The sequence below is a fragment of the Rana temporaria genome, chromosome 12, assembly GCF_905171775.1.
Source record: "Rana temporaria chromosome 12, aRanTem1.1, whole genome shotgun sequence".
NCBI classification, from domain to species: domain Eukaryota; kingdom Metazoa; phylum Chordata; class Amphibia; order Anura; family Ranidae; genus Rana; species Rana temporaria.
The window spans coordinates 125372994-125388476 of NC_053500.1; the positions used below are offsets into that span (position 1 = coordinate 125372994).

At 45.8% G+C, this 15483-nt stretch overlaps 1 protein-coding gene across 1 annotated transcript in view; it reads left to right on the forward strand.

Annotated features, from left to right (window-relative positions):
• TGM2 (transglutaminase 2) overlaps nt 1–15248 on the forward strand; it is an 80216-nt gene extending 64968 nt beyond the window's left edge. The window contains exons 11-13 of the mRNA XM_040330564.1: nt 4040–4200; nt 12356–12492; nt 14703–15248. Coding sequence (XP_040186498.1) covers nt 4040–4200; nt 12356–12492; nt 14703–14859 — 455 coding nt within the window. The 3' untranslated portion in view covers nt 14860–15248. The remainder of the gene's footprint in view (nt 1–4039; nt 4201–12355; nt 12493–14702) is intronic.
• The last annotated feature ends 235 nt before the right edge of the window (nt 15249–15483 follow it).

Sequence of the window (15483 nt, forward strand, 5' to 3'; positions counted from 1 at the left end):
AGCGGCAGTTGATGGGCTCAGTAGCGGCAGTTGATGGGCTCAGTAGCGGCAGTTGATGGGCACAGTAGCGGCTGTTGATGGGCACAGTAGCGGCTGTTGATGGGCACAGTAGCAGCCGTTGATGGGCACAGTAGCTGCGTTTGATGGCACAGGGCGGGAATTTATGGGTACAGTGGCTGCGTTTGATGGCACAGTGGCTGCGTTTGATGGCACAGTGGCTGCGTTTGATGGCTAGTGGCTGCGTTTGATGGGTACAGTGGCTGCGTTTGATGGGTACAGTGGCTGCGTTTGATGGGTACAGTGGCTGCGTTTGATGGCACAGTGGCTGCGTTTGATGGCACAGTGGCTGCGTTTGATGGGCACAGTGGCTGCGTTTGATGGGCACAGTGGCTGCGTTTGATGAGCACAGTGGCTGCGTTTGATGGGCACAGTGGCTGCGTTTGATGGGCACAGTGGCTGCGTTTGATGGGCACAGTGGCTGCTTTTGATGGGCACAGTGGCAGCAATTAATGTTTTTGGTTTTTTTTTCAGTTTGTTTGCGCCCTCCCCCCCAAAAAAATTTGAGCACCAGCCCCCACTGTCAAGTAGTGTCCTGAAAAGGTGGCATTAGAAAATACTCTGGCATCCTAGCACTAAATGTCAAATGTCTATAGCTAGAAGAAAAGCTCAGGGGGGAAGGGCCATGACTGTGTGCAGATCTTGGCAATCCAATATTGCCTCCGGTAGAAGGAAGGAGCAGATGCTTCGGCATAGACTTTGTGTAGGAGCAGAACAGGCACTTTGTGTATTTTTGCACGTTTGTGATATACCGTGCAACTTTCTTCAATAAGCGTGCAACAATGATTCTATGAGAAACAGACCCCGCAAAACAACCATACTTCCTTTTCATCAAGAGTCTGCAGATCATCCGACAATAAATATGTTCAATTACAGAGCCCGGAGCAAGTCATGGAAAATCTGGATGCACATATATGGGAGGAAATAAAAACATTCTCTGAAGAGCACTCGGTTGTTTTGGTGTGTCGCAAGAAATCTTTTCAGAAACAAACTCCTTGAAATAGCTAAAATAGACCTATAAATTGTAATGTCGCGTGCACGCAACCGTTTTTCGGGTTGTAAAAAACAAAGGGCTAGATTCAGGTACAGCGGCGTACCTTTTGGTCGGCGTAGTGCATCTCATATGTGCTACGCCGACGTAAAATAGGGTGCCCAGAGCCGTATTCTCAAAGATCTGGCGCCGTACGTTGCGCTGGCGTAGTGGAAATAGGCAGGCGTAAGCCCGCCTAATTTAAATGTGGAAGGTAGTGGGCGTGTTGTATACAAATTAGCCGTGACCCCATGTAAATGTTTTTACGAAGGAACGGCGCATGCTCAGTCACGTCGCATATACTCCCTAAGATATGTCGGCTCAATGCTTTCGACGTGAACGTAACCTACGCACAGCCCCATTCACGTACCACTTACGTAAACAACGTAAATTTTTCGACGGCTGTTCAGACGTCCATACCTTAACATTGGCTGTGCCTCATATAGCAGGAGTAACGTTACGCTGGACGTAAGCCTTACGTAAATGGCGTAGCGGGCGCAAGTACGTTCGTGAATCGGCGTATCTTGATCATTTGCATATTCTCGGCGTAAATCCACGTACACGCCCCTAGCGGCCAGCGTAAATATGCAGCTAAGATACGACGGTGTAGGAGACTTACGCCGGTCGTATCTTAGCAACAGATAAGCGTATCTCAGATTGAGAATACGCTTATAGATACGACGGCGCCGCATTCAGACTTACGATGACATATCTACTGATACGCCGTCGTAAGTCTTTGTGAATCTAGCCCAAAGTTTTTAAGGGTCTAGAAAAAACAACGTTTTTTTCAACCCGATCATTAAAACGGTCTTGCCTACACACGATCGTGAAAAAAAAAATGCTCTAGCAAAGCGCGGTGACGTACAACACGTACGACGGCACTATAAAGGGGAAGTTCCATGCGGATGGCGCCACCCTTGGGGCTGCTTTAGCTGATTTCCTGTTAGTAAAGTGTTGTCTCGCAAAACGGGCACGATTTAGGCCAAAGGGGTGTGCAGTACCGCTTTTGGCCTGAGGTGGGGGGCGCCGGAGCCGAGCAGAGCGTCGCCGATCGCAGCCGATAGGCGCCGTTTGGAAATGCACGGAAAAGGCCAGAGGACAGCACGGCAAATCTCGGGTAGGAAGTCTTTCCGAAGGTCAGCCAAAGTGTCCTCGGGCATTTTCGGCCGTTTCTGAGGCTCTCTGGCGCCCCCCCGCCTCTGGCCAAATGCAGTATTGCATCCCATTGTAGTCAATGCAGAACAAATTATTTTCGTTTCTATTTACTTCAATGGGGAAACTTGCTTTGATATGCGAGCACTTTGGATTACGAGCATTCTGCTGGAACAGATTATGCTTGTAATCCGAGGTTCCACTGTACTTGATTTTTATGTTTTTGGCCAGGTCTGTGTAATCATTTGCAGAGATTTAGACCTTGGCCTGTGAGTGTTGTCATGTGTGATTACTTCATTGATCCCAGTATTGCTCAGATCAGTTGTGCTACTAATATCAATCATGCTTTGCATTGTTACCCTGAGTGTCCTTATCACCCATTATGTGCTACTAGTGATCAGTGTCAGTCAGCAGCAGTGAAAGCTTCCCTTTATTATCACGCTTGCTAAATGTTTCTCATTTACAGGAATAGTTCTAAGTTTTGGAAATGCCCTGAAATGCCCTTGTTTTGAACATGGATCACCCAAACAGAATACTTCCTTATGCCGCGTACACACGATCGGATTTTCCGTCGGAAAAAATGTGCATGTTTTTTCCGACGGAATTCCGCTCAAACTTGGCACACAAAAGTTCTCTGAACTTTCGACCGTCAAGAATGCGGTGACGTAGAACACTGCGTCAAGCCGAGAAAATGAAGTTCAATGCTTCCGAGCATGCGTTGAATTGTTTCCGAGCATGTGTAGGATTTTTGCGCGTCGGAATTGTTACAGCGATCGGATTTTCCGATAGGAATTTTTTCCAGTCTGAAAATTTGAGAACCAGCTCTATGGCCCAGATTCACAAAGCACTTACGCCGACGTATAACACGTTACGCCGACGTAAGTGCCAATGTGCGCCGGCGTATGTGTGCGGCAGACCCACGAACCAACATGCGCCTAAAAACAGGCTACACCCCGCCGACGTAGCTTGCACACGCCGGCGTAGGGTGGGCGCACATATGGGCTGGGCGCATGGTGCCGCTCCCATTGATTAGTCATTCAAACATGCAAATGAGGGAAATACGCCGATTCACGAACGTGCGTGTGCCCGGCGCATGCTACGCGAGATGCGCGTAAGTTGTACGTCCGGTGTAAAGTTATTCCCCATAAATCACGTGCAACCCGGCAACAGACAAGCACAGGTCTGCACCAGGGAACACAAGCCGGCGTATTGTGCGTTGGACGTGTGTCTGGCTGGGCGTACGTTATGTTCACGGCGTACGCGGTGATCCGGCGTAGATTAGGCAGTTGTGCCGGCGTGGTTGTGAGCAGGCGCAGGGGGGTGCTGTGCATGCGTCCACGTCACGGCGCATGCGCAGTTTGTGATACGTACCTGTCTGGCGCTCGGCCCATCATTTGCATTGGGTCACGCCCACTTCCACCTACGCTGGCGCAGCGTTGGGAGCACTGGCTTGCTGAATGCAATGCTTGCCTCTCCGCGCTACGTTGGCGTGGCGTACGGTGTTTGCTCTACGGCGGCGTAATGTGCGCCTTGCTCTCTGTGAATCTGGGCCTTAATCTTTTGTTGGCGGAAATTCCGACAGCAAATGTCCGATGGAGCATACCCACGGTCGGAATTTCCGTCCAAAAGCTCACATCGGACTTTTCTTGTCGGAATTTCCGATCTTGTGTACCGGGCATCAGTGCGATTTATTCTGCCTCAGTGAATCAGGAGTTATTTGTGGATTATTTTATTAGTTTATCTTTTTTTCTTCTGCTGAAGACCAACACAGTCATATAAGTGTGATTTCTATCCTTACAGAACAGGCCATACCTCTGCAGATCCTCTATGAGAAATACGGCAGCAGTATGAAAGACGGCAATCTCATCAAACTGATGGCTCTTCTTCAGGATCTTTCCAATAACGATACGATCCTTGCCATGAGGGACATTCATGTCAAGAACCCAGACATCAAAGTGCGGGTGAGTGTGATCTACCTAAATACCTACCTACCCCCTTCATAAGAGCCCAACAGGTGTAGGATCCCGGCATGGTTTGTGAGGCACACTGACCCATATTTATGTGTGACCCGGTCTACCACTATATGACCCGTCATAGTGGCTGAATTCTGTGATGGGGCTGCAATGTAGAATGTTGACTTCAATGGTTAAATACACATACACATACACTATATTACCAAAGGTTTTGGGACACCTGCCTTTACACGCACATGAACCTACCTAATATACTCGAGTATAAGCCGACCTGTATATAAGCCGAGGCACCTAAATTTACCAAAAAACAATGGGAAAACATATTGACTCAAGTATAAGCCTAGGGTGGGAAAATGCAGCAGCTATTGAATAAACAATGCCCAGTTGCAGCCTCACTGTGCCCAGTTGCAGCCTCACTGTGCCCAGTTGCAGTCTCACTGTGCCCAGTTGCAGTCTCACTGTGCCCAGTTGCAGTCTCTCATTGTGCCCATATTCAGCCGTACCTTTCATTAGTAAAACAGCGTGTGTCTTCTGCTGTATAATCCAGTCTGTTTGGCCGTCCATTGTAAGAAAGCCCCGCCTCCTCCTCGTCCGTTCGTGATAGAGGAACACTGATACGATCCTGGGAAACTGTATCAGTGTCCCACCTATCACAGACGAGGAGGAGGCTGGGCTTTCTTACAATGGACGGCCAAACAGACTGGGTTACACAGCGACAGACACACGCTGTTTTACTAATGAAAAGTAGGGCTGCATATGGATTACACAGCGGCAGACACACGCTGTTTTACTAATGAAAGGTACGGCTGCATATGGATTACACAGCGGCAGCCACACGCTGTTTTACTAATGAAAGGTACGGCTGCATATGGATTACACAGCGGCAGCCACACGCTGTTTTACTAATGAAAGGTAGGGCTGCATATGGATTACACAGCGGCAGACACACGCTGTTTTACTAATGAAAGGTACGGCTGCATATGGATTACACAGCGGCAGACACACGCTGTTTTACTAATGAAAAGTAGGGCTGCATATGGATTACACAGCGGCAGACACACGCTGTTTTACTAATGAAAAGTAGGGCTGCATATGGATTACACAGCGGCAGACACACGCTGTTTTACTAATGAAAGGTACGGCTGCATATGGATTACACAGCGGCAGCCACACGCTGTTTTACTAATGAAAGGTACGGCTGCATATGGATTACACAGCGGCAGCCACACGCTGTTTTACTAATGAAAGGTAGGGCTGCATATGGATTACACAGCGGCAGACACACGCTGTTTTACTAATGAAAAGTAGGGCTGCATATGGATTACACAGCGGCAGACACACGCTGTTTTACTAATGAAAGGTACGGCTGCATATGGATTACACAGCGGCAGCCACACGCTGTTTTACTAATGAAAGGTACGGCTGCATATGGATTACACAGCGGCAGCCACACGCTGTTTTACTAATGAAAGGTAGGGCTGCATATGGATTACACAGCGGCAGACACACGCTGTTTTACTAATGAAAGGTACGGCTGCATATGGATTACACAGCGGCAGACACACGCTGTTTTACTGCTGACTCAAGTATAATTTGAAGGGGTAGTTTTTCAGCCTAAAAAATGGGCTGAAAAACTTGGCTTATACTCGAGTATATATGGTATCTGCTTTTTTTTTTAGCATGCAGGGGTCATTCATAGACCCCCTGCATGCTTCTAGTAGGGTGACACCTCCTTGCTGATCTTATGGCTATGGAGCTTCCTGTGCCACCGCCCCAGCTTGAACTATAAATATATCTTCACAACTAATACTGCTGTAAAAGTACAAGTATGCTTTATTGTATTACTTTGTGCTATTTTTTATTTGTATGACATTCCACAAGAGCAAACATTTACACTTAGCTTTATATGTTTGTTTTATTTTTTTATTATAGAGCTTTTAGTTTTATTAGGCTTCATTTCCATGGACGTTTTTACAGCCACTTTCTTTAGCTATTTTTACAGCTTAAAAACGCCTGTCCATAAAAAAGTGAACAGCAGGCGCCATGCTGGGCGTTCGCTGTTCACTCAGCTGTGTGTTAGCAAAGCTAACACTGAATCCGCCTCACAGCCAATCAGGTTGCCGGGTCTGTTACCGGTCACCTGATTGGCTGAAACGTCAGGTGCTGTGATTGGACGCCTGAGGGAGGACAGAAGAAGACATGGAGGACGTGCAGGAGACCGCCGCTGACCCGCTCCGAGACGGGTAAGTTCCGGGCAGTATCTAATGGAGCACAGTAGCGGCAATTGATGGGCACACTGGCAGCATCTGATGGGGCACAGTATCGGCAATTATTCGGAACACTGGCAGCATCTGTTGGTGCACAGTAGTGGCAATTGATCGGCACACTGGCAGCATTTGATGGGGCACAGTAGCGGCAATTGATGGGCACACTGGCAGCATTTGATGGGGCACAGTAGTGACAATTAATGGGCACACTGGCAGCATCTGATGGGGCACATTAGCGGCAATTGATCGGCACACTGGCGACATTTGATGGGGCACAGTAGTGGCAAATGATGGGCACACTGGCAGCATTTGATGGGGCACAGTAGCGGCAAATGATGGGCACACTGGCAACATTTGAGGGGGAACAGTAGCGGCAATTGATGGGTACAGTGTCAGCAATTGATGGGTACAGTAGTTGCGTTTGATGGCACAGTGGCAGCAATTTATGGGTACAGTGGCTGCGTTTGATGCCACAGTAACTGCACTTGATGGGCACAGTGGCTGCAAATGATGATTTTTTTTTTTTCAGTTTGCACCCCCCAAAAAAATTCAAACACCAGTCGCCACTAATTAAAGCTATGGGTGCAAAAAAAGTGAGTGTACTTACCCTTTAATAAAGCTCTGCTGAGTACCTACCATATGTATCTAATCAGACCTTCTTACATAACTGAGACAAAATCCAGTATAAATCTACTGGGTAGGTAGCTGGTGGCCAGTGAGTAGTTATGTGAAGGACACAGTCCAGTAATGTACTTCAGCGTGTACTGTGTAGTTTCTGGTTGATGAAATGTCAGAACCTTTTGGCCTTACTGGGCAGTTGGGTTTCCTTTTCAGAGGAGACATGAATAATACATGAGCTCCAATGTGTTCAGAGGCCTCCTGCTCACTCATTACATCACCTGCCAGTGTAACTGACCCAAATCAAGCCGAGTAGATTGTCAGCAGGGAGCCAATTGAGCAAGTTCCAAAGTTTTGTTGAGTAAACTCGACAGATCCATGTAACTGTGGTATTGCCTCATTTCTCACACTGGTTCCCTGAGAACTAATGACACGTGTAATACTGAGGCAGAAGGTTATTTAAATAATGATTCAGCATGTGTGAAGCTTCACGCTGGCAAATGGCTAAAATAAAGCTGAAATACAGATATATGAGCTTTTTGTTTTTTTTTATCTGTCAAAGAACTTGTAATGTGTTTGCAACCAGTCCTGAGATTTACACAGTCCTACCAGATAGCAAAGCCAGGCCGGTGACATTTCTCTTCTGCAATTCAGCAAAATAGCAGGGTGACCTCCTTGCCCCACCCCCTCCAGGACTGCTGGGAGTATGGATACATTAGGGCTTTTTAAACCCCGGTGATCTGCCGAGCTGGTTCCAGCTATCGTGGAAGTTCCTGCGCAGGCGCAATCTGATCTGCCGAGATGGTTCCGGCTAACGGGAAAGTTCCTTCAAGGACTGCGCAGGCGCAAACTTGCCGACGGAAATCTCCGAACCTCGGCCGGCATCCAGGGCGACGTGGATTTCGAGGTAAGTGGCTCGCTCGGCCTCCTGGCTCTTTTTTGAACATCCTCCAATCCACGGGGATGTTAAAGAATGAGCCTGGATGCCGGGCGAGGTTCGGAGATTTCCGTCGGCAAGTTTGCGCCTGCGCAGTCCTTGAAGGAACTTCCCCGTTAAGGGAACCTTTAGGACAAGTCATCGGCAGTAATGCTTTCCGCCCTCTGAACAGTGGTCTGCAGTAGATTGCTTTTTGGGTGGTGGTGTACAAGTGGCTGGTAGATGTTCAGGAGGTGCTGGTAGATGTTCATTTCTTTGCTTGCCCTACAGTAATTTTTCATTAACCACTTAAGACCCAGACCTTAATGCAGGTAAAAGACCTGCCCAGTTTTTGCGATTCGGCACTGCGACGCTTTAACTGACAATTGCGCGGTCGTGCGACGTGGCTCCCAAACACAATTGGCGCCTTTTTTTTCGCACAAATCGAGATTTCTTTTGGTGGTATTTGATCACCTCTGCGGTTTTTATTTTTTGCGCTATAAACAAAAATAGAGCGACAAAGTAGGATCCTTGTCCTTACCATCCGACTTTTGACATCCGACATGTGATTACAGCAGCAGTAAAAGGAATTTATCTCACACTGGGATTGTTTTGATTGGTCAAAGGACAAGTCAGACTATCACAAAGTCGGATCAAAGTAGTATCCAGTTCATTCAAGTTGGATGGATGTCGGACCAATGTAGGACCGATGTCGCAGAGCAAAGTAGGATGAAAGTCGTATGACTGTCGTGTTGTATCAGTGTGAACCCCGCCTAAAGGGACGAGGTGGCAACCCTCCCACCATCCAGCCGCCAGTGTGGAAGAGGCCTAAGAGGATGCTAGGGAAGACTTTATGGAGATCCTGGGGAAAGGGGGGTACTTCAAATAGATCTGTAGGTGAAATGACAATCCTTCACCAACACCACAGCAAACTGGGCCTCTTACCCTTAGGAGTGGACCACTATATTATAGGTCAGGGGTGCCCAACCTTTTGAAGAGCAAGGGCCACTTAAGCGACTTGGTAACCGGTCGTCGGCCCTATAGAGTCCACTCTACTCTCAGCACACCAAACTCGTAAGTAATAGAAGTCTATGGCTCAGTGCAGGTAACCCACATGTGCACTTCTCTGAGAAGGCGGTCGTGGGCCACATCAGAGGGCTCCGTGGACCACTGGTTGGGCACCCCTGTTATAGGTGGTCTAGTAGCTCTCAAAGACTCATCAGCCTTGCTCCTGTTCATCATAGACTGCACAAAATGCTTCCTCTTTGAGCATCTTTCCACAGGTTAGATGTGCCAGAGTGAGAACAAAGACTGTCTCATAGTTTAGTTGGGTATTAAAACGTTTGAGTTATACTCACACATTAGCAGTAATATACAAGCATGTCATGTACAATTTTCTAGAAGTTTCCAACCAGCAAGGTGGTCGCGGTCCACAAGTGCAACACCGTCATGAATCCAGGCAGCACCCGATGCGTTTTGTCATACCAGACGTCATCAGGGGCACCTGTGGGGAGATGCTCTCAGAGGGGACAGCATGATTTGAACCATTTTGTGGAGTCTATGGTAAACAGGAGCAAGGCTAATGAGTGTTTGAGCCCAACTAGACCACCTATAATTTAGTGGTCCACCCCTAGGAGTAAGAGGCCCGGTTTGCTGTGGTGTTGGTGGAGGATTGTCATTTTACCTGCAGATCTATCTCCGTTGCACACCTTAGGTGCTCCCTGGGAATTTGCGATTTTATTTCTGAATAGGACTTTTATTAGCACTGAATTCTCTTATTTTGATGCTTTTTACCCTCAATTTATGTTAGCTGCTGTCCTCTGTTAAAAAAAAAAAACAAGCGCAGTGAAGTTTTTATTTATACACTGTATGTATTCTAAATGTCAAACGGAATTACTGTAGATATTGTTCAAGTCAAATGTTCTGTCTGCAATGCACCTGTGTTATTCCCTGGAAATGATCCTAGATTAACAGTTCTTACTCAGAGATTCTGGCTTGTAAAAAATATTCAGATGTAACATTTCGTTCCGCAGTGAATTGCTTCCATAATGCACCAACTCAGTATGAGTTAAAGGAAACATGTTCTGATCCAAACATTATTACTTTCACTGATGTCTGTCTGTAAAGGTGCTACCGTGTTTCCCCGAAAATAAGCTTGGGTCTTATATTAATTTTGGCAACAAAAGTCAGAGTAGGGCTTATTTTCCGGGTAGGTCTTACCATGTAATGTGCTGTCTTCTCTCCCCCTCTCTCTCCCTGCCTGACAGGAATCCCCAGTGTGAACTGAGATAAAATGCTTGTAAAATCCTATAATCCACTCAGTACAGTAGTATATAATGCACAATGTGTGTGTTTCTGTAATATAATTGTGCCAAATACCATTGTTATAGCACCGCTCTGTGCTTCTGTGACTCTCCGGAGCTCTCTTCCCCGCAATTATATTACAGAAACACACACATTGTACATTACATACTACTGTAATAGAGTGGATTATAGGATTTTACAAGCATTTTAAACTAGGGCTTATTTTCGGGGTAGGGCTTGTATTGCAGCTCTCCTGGAAAATAACTCTAGGTCTTATTTTCAGGGTAGGTCTTATTTTCGGGGGAAACACAGTAGTTATTTGCCTTTCATACGGATGCATTTAACTTTTCTGTAAGGAAAGTCAAACTCCTATACCTACTGTATAGATGGAAATTTTCTGTCACTTACCTAAAATACATCGGAAATTCCGACCGTGTGTATGCCCCATCGGAGAAATTCCATCAGAGTTTAAATATAGAACATGTTCTATTTTACTCCGATGGAATTCGTCGGAATTCCGTTGAGCTTTTGGTCAGGCAAAATCCAGATCGTGCGTACGCGGCATTATCCTTATTTTAATCATCTGAATTGTTTTAGTTTTATTCGTATTTTAGTCAACTAAAATCTCCAGTACCAAGGTTAATTTCGTAAACGGAGAAATTACCACTGGCCATGAGTCAGTGTTTAGATAAATCCATATTCTAGAGTCCACTCGCTTTGGTTAAGCAGTTGTCTTGAAAGGGCCTAAAGATGGTCATACATTATACCATTTTCTTGTTCAATTTCCTTTAAATTGACCTCCTACTATGTAATGAAGAGGCTGCCTGATTGCGTACAAATTGAAGGTGTTTAGGTTGACCTCATATTATATGGTTTTGGTAAATCTAAAAGAAAATTGTACAAGAAAATTGTATAATGTATGACCAGCCTTAGAGGTGCAAGTGTTATCTTTTCTCCACTTGGTAAGCATAAGGCTTACAACTTTTTGTACACGTGTATGCAAAGGTGGTATCCCCATTATTTATTCACATACAGAACATAATTTGGGTATCATACTCAAAATGGCAACGCAACAAGTTCTTACTAGACTTGTAAGTAGTCAAGAGGTGCAGAAATGTATGGCAACCAATCAGAAGTCATTGGGCCAGATCCACGTAGCGCGGCGCATGTTTACATCCGGCGTAGCGTATCTCAGATACACTACGCCGCCGTAACTTACAGCGTATTTCCCATATCCACAAAGAATTTGCGCCGTAAGTTATGGCGGCGTAGTGTAAATGTGTCGGCGTAAGGGCGTGCAATTCAAATCACTAAGTTGTGGGCGTGTTTTATGTTAATACGTCTTGACCTGACGTAAATAACGTTTTTTTTAACGGCGCATGCGCCGTCCGTGGGGGTATCCCAGTGCGCATGCTCCAAATTAACCCGCAACAAGCCAATGCTTTCGACGTGAACGTAATTCTACGCAAAGCCCTATTCGCGAACGTTTTACGCAAACAACGTAAAATTCGACGCTGTCCCGACGTCCATACTTAACATTGCGTACGCCTCATATAGCAGGGGTAACGTTACGCCAAAAAAAGCCTTACGGAAACAACGTAAAAAAATGCGCCGGCCGGACGTACGTTTGTGGATTGGCGTATCTAGCTAATTTGCATACTCGATGCGGAAATCGACGGAAGCGCCACCTAGCGGCCAGCGTAAATATGCACCTTAGATCCGACGGAGTACTAAGACGTACGCCAGTCGCATCTAGCCCAGCTTCAGGCGTATCTTGTTTTGTGGCTACAAAACAAAGATACGCCGGAGCAAACTAGAAGTTACGCGGCGTATCAATAGATACGCCAGCGTAACTGCTTCGTGGATCTGGCCCATTGTTTATGCTTACTAGGCCCCAGAAAGAATTTCTCATGGATTGGGAACAGTAAACCGAAATCAGGTTCCTATAAGCTACCACATTTTGCATATCGTTAGAATTGGCCCATTAGTACCCACTGATCAGTCTAGTACTAACCGTTCCTGTCTTTCCTCTTGGTAGGTGATGGGGGAGCCTAAACAACAAAGGAAGCTGGTGGCGGAGATTTCCCTGAAGAACCCTTTGTCAGAACCTCTGACGGACTGCTGCTTTACTGTGGAGGGAGCCGGCCTTATAGATGGCCTTGTGCAAAAGGAGCTGTAAGTGTGGCTGTAAATGGGGCTCTGCTGGCAATGCTTTGTGGGGGTGGGAGTGACAACCATGTGTAATCAATAATGGCAGGAGAAAAAAAAGATTAAGAGCCCTTTCACACCTTTGCATTGCTTTAAAGGGGTTGTTAACCTTCGTGTTTTTTCACCTTAATGCATCCTATGCCTTAATATGCAGGGACAGAGGTGTAGATAAGGTGGGAGTCAGGGGGGTTGAATCCCCTTCCCCTCCCCAGAGCGTATGTCAATGGCACCCCAGCTAGGTTAGTGTAGCATTTCAACTGTGGGACCTGGACGGGAGCCACACAATCAAACATTCCCTGATTATAACACTAGTTAGTCTGTTTGTTTACTATGTGGGCAGGCTGGGACTCAAAAGAGTGCCGGGTGATGTCCGGACTCTAGGGTCATGTGCACTGCAAGTCATAGAGATTAGAGTTATCATCATGTTGCAGGATTGTACAGCATATGGTGTTTGTCCCTGTTGCAAGTAGCAGCTTGACGGAGAATAGGAGAAAGTGTAGATTGAGAAGATTCCAGCTGAGGAATGGAGTAGTTGTACAGAACAGCATAGGAATGTGGGGTGAAAGAATACGGTGGGGGGTTTGGCTGTCTTAATTTGGGGAGAGGGGGGGTTAGAGTGAGAGGAAGGAATGATCTAGGTTCATATGGTGATTATATTCTAGCCATAGGGGTCCATGTTATAAATCAGTGGTGCTCAGGGCCCACTAACAGGCCAGGTTTGCAAGATAACTGAAATACATAAACTCATTGCGCAACATTTTCTTAAAAGCACACAGGAGTTTATTAAAAGTTGTACTTGCAAAAAAAACAATAATTTTAGGCTCAAAATGGAAGCAATCTTTTGTCCAGCACCCTCCACGAGTGTTTGGATGTCAACGGTGCTCCATGCCTAGCCTGACGTACGTTTCGTCCAATGGGACGTCTTCTGTGAGGCAGAGAATGTTGCATAGTAGGGTTTGGTATTATAGGTCATTCGTGCGGAGGTAGCCAGATTAAGTTGGGTCTTTTTTTTCATGCATTGAGGATTGTCATTTGAAATTTGAATGAGTTGCTTTGCTGCAACACACTTCAAAGCATGAAAACCATGTTAATATGCACAGACTGGTGCCTATCAGCAAGCGATATTAATATGAAAGAGGAAGATAAACTCATTGCGCAAAATTTTCTTAAAAGCACACAGGAGTTTATTAAAAGTTGTACTTGCAAAAACAATAAATTTAGGCTCAAAATGGAAGCAATCTTTTGTCCAGCACCCTCCACGAGTGTTCGGATGTCAACGCTGCTCTGTGCGTAGCCTGACGTACGCTTCGTCCAATGGGACGTCTTCTGTGAGGCAGAGAATATTGCATAGTAGGGTTTGGTATTAGAGGTCATTTGTGTGGAGGTAGCCAGATTAAGTTGGGTCTTTTTTTTTCAATGCATTGAGGATTTTTTATTGAAATTTGAATGAGTTGCTTTGCTGCAACACACTTTAAAGTATAAAAACCACGTTAATATGCAGAGACTGGTGCCTATCACCATTGGGTTGATACTTAATGAGTGGCCTCAGACATGGCATGGACCTCCCTTTTTCATGACCATCAACCTGTACTAATGTCCATTGGGCTCTTCTGCCCCTCTTTGGCCCGGGGGCCACGGTGGGAGATGCAGAAGTTCCAGAAATAGCACCTTCTATTGCATCCTTAATATTAAAAAAAAATGCATAGTGGTTTAATTCTTCAGCGTGTACCAAAACAATGAAATGTCCGTTTTAAAAAAAAATGACCCTTTAATTCTCAGGCCCCGTACACACGACCGAGTTTCTCGGCAGAATTCAGCCAGAAACTCGATGGGAGCCGTATTCTGCCGAGGAAACCGGTCGTGTGTACACTTTTGGCCGAGGAAACCGACGAGGAACTCGTCCAGCCAAATAGAGAACATGTTCTCTATTTCCTTGTTAGTCAATGGGGAAACTAGGCTCGCGGAGATCCTCGGCGGCTTCACAAGGAACTCGACGAGCAAAACAATGTGTTTTGCCCAACGAGTTTCTCGGACGTGTGTACGGGGACTCATACTTCAGTGGACCTCTATATGGTTGGACAGATTTTAATATCATCAGCGATATTTGTATCTTCTTGCATGGAGCAGCTGGAAACTTCAGTACAGAACCTAATGAACTTCTTTTCCTCCTACTCCAGAGACGGTCCCGTAGAGCCTGGGCAGGACGCCAAAGTACGAATGGACCTCATGCCTCAGTTATCTGGACTGCGAAAGCTGGTGGTGAATTTCGAGAGTGATCGTCTAAAAGGGGTGAAGGGATTTAAGAACATCATCATTGCCCCTCCCCCAAAGTGATAGTCACCTCGAATGAAGGAGGTTCTGTCACCAGCCTACGTGTCCTATAGCTATCCTATAATGTGAGAATTATTCAGTGTCTGTGCGGCCTTCTCTACATATATATATATATTCTTGTTACTTTGTGCTGAGATTATAGTGACGGAACAGACTGCAAAACAGCATTGTGGTAGTGCGGCATCTCTATTTCCTTATTGGCTATGAGCAAAAGAGCTGGATGGGGACGCACAATCACTGCTTGGTAGTTTGGCGTGTGGCATGTTGAAAGAAAAAAAATTTGGTCAAATTTTGTTGAACGTCATCAACACATATACACAGTTACCTGATGTTATATATTTTTTACATATTTATATCAAACCTTAATTTTAAAATAAATATTTAGTACAGGACGCTTTTATGACTTTCTAATCAATAAGTACAGCATGGTCTGCATGATTTTAGTAGTATGAGTAAACCAGGTGGGTCCTGTCTCTTTTAGGAGATAGACTGCTGAATGAAGACACATCCTATGTAATGTGATCCCTCCTGCCAGTAAAGCAGAACCCCAGCCAAAAATTTGATAAAAACGAATAGCCTGATTTAAAGATAACCCCCCCCAAAAAAAATAGATTTTGCAGCAATAAC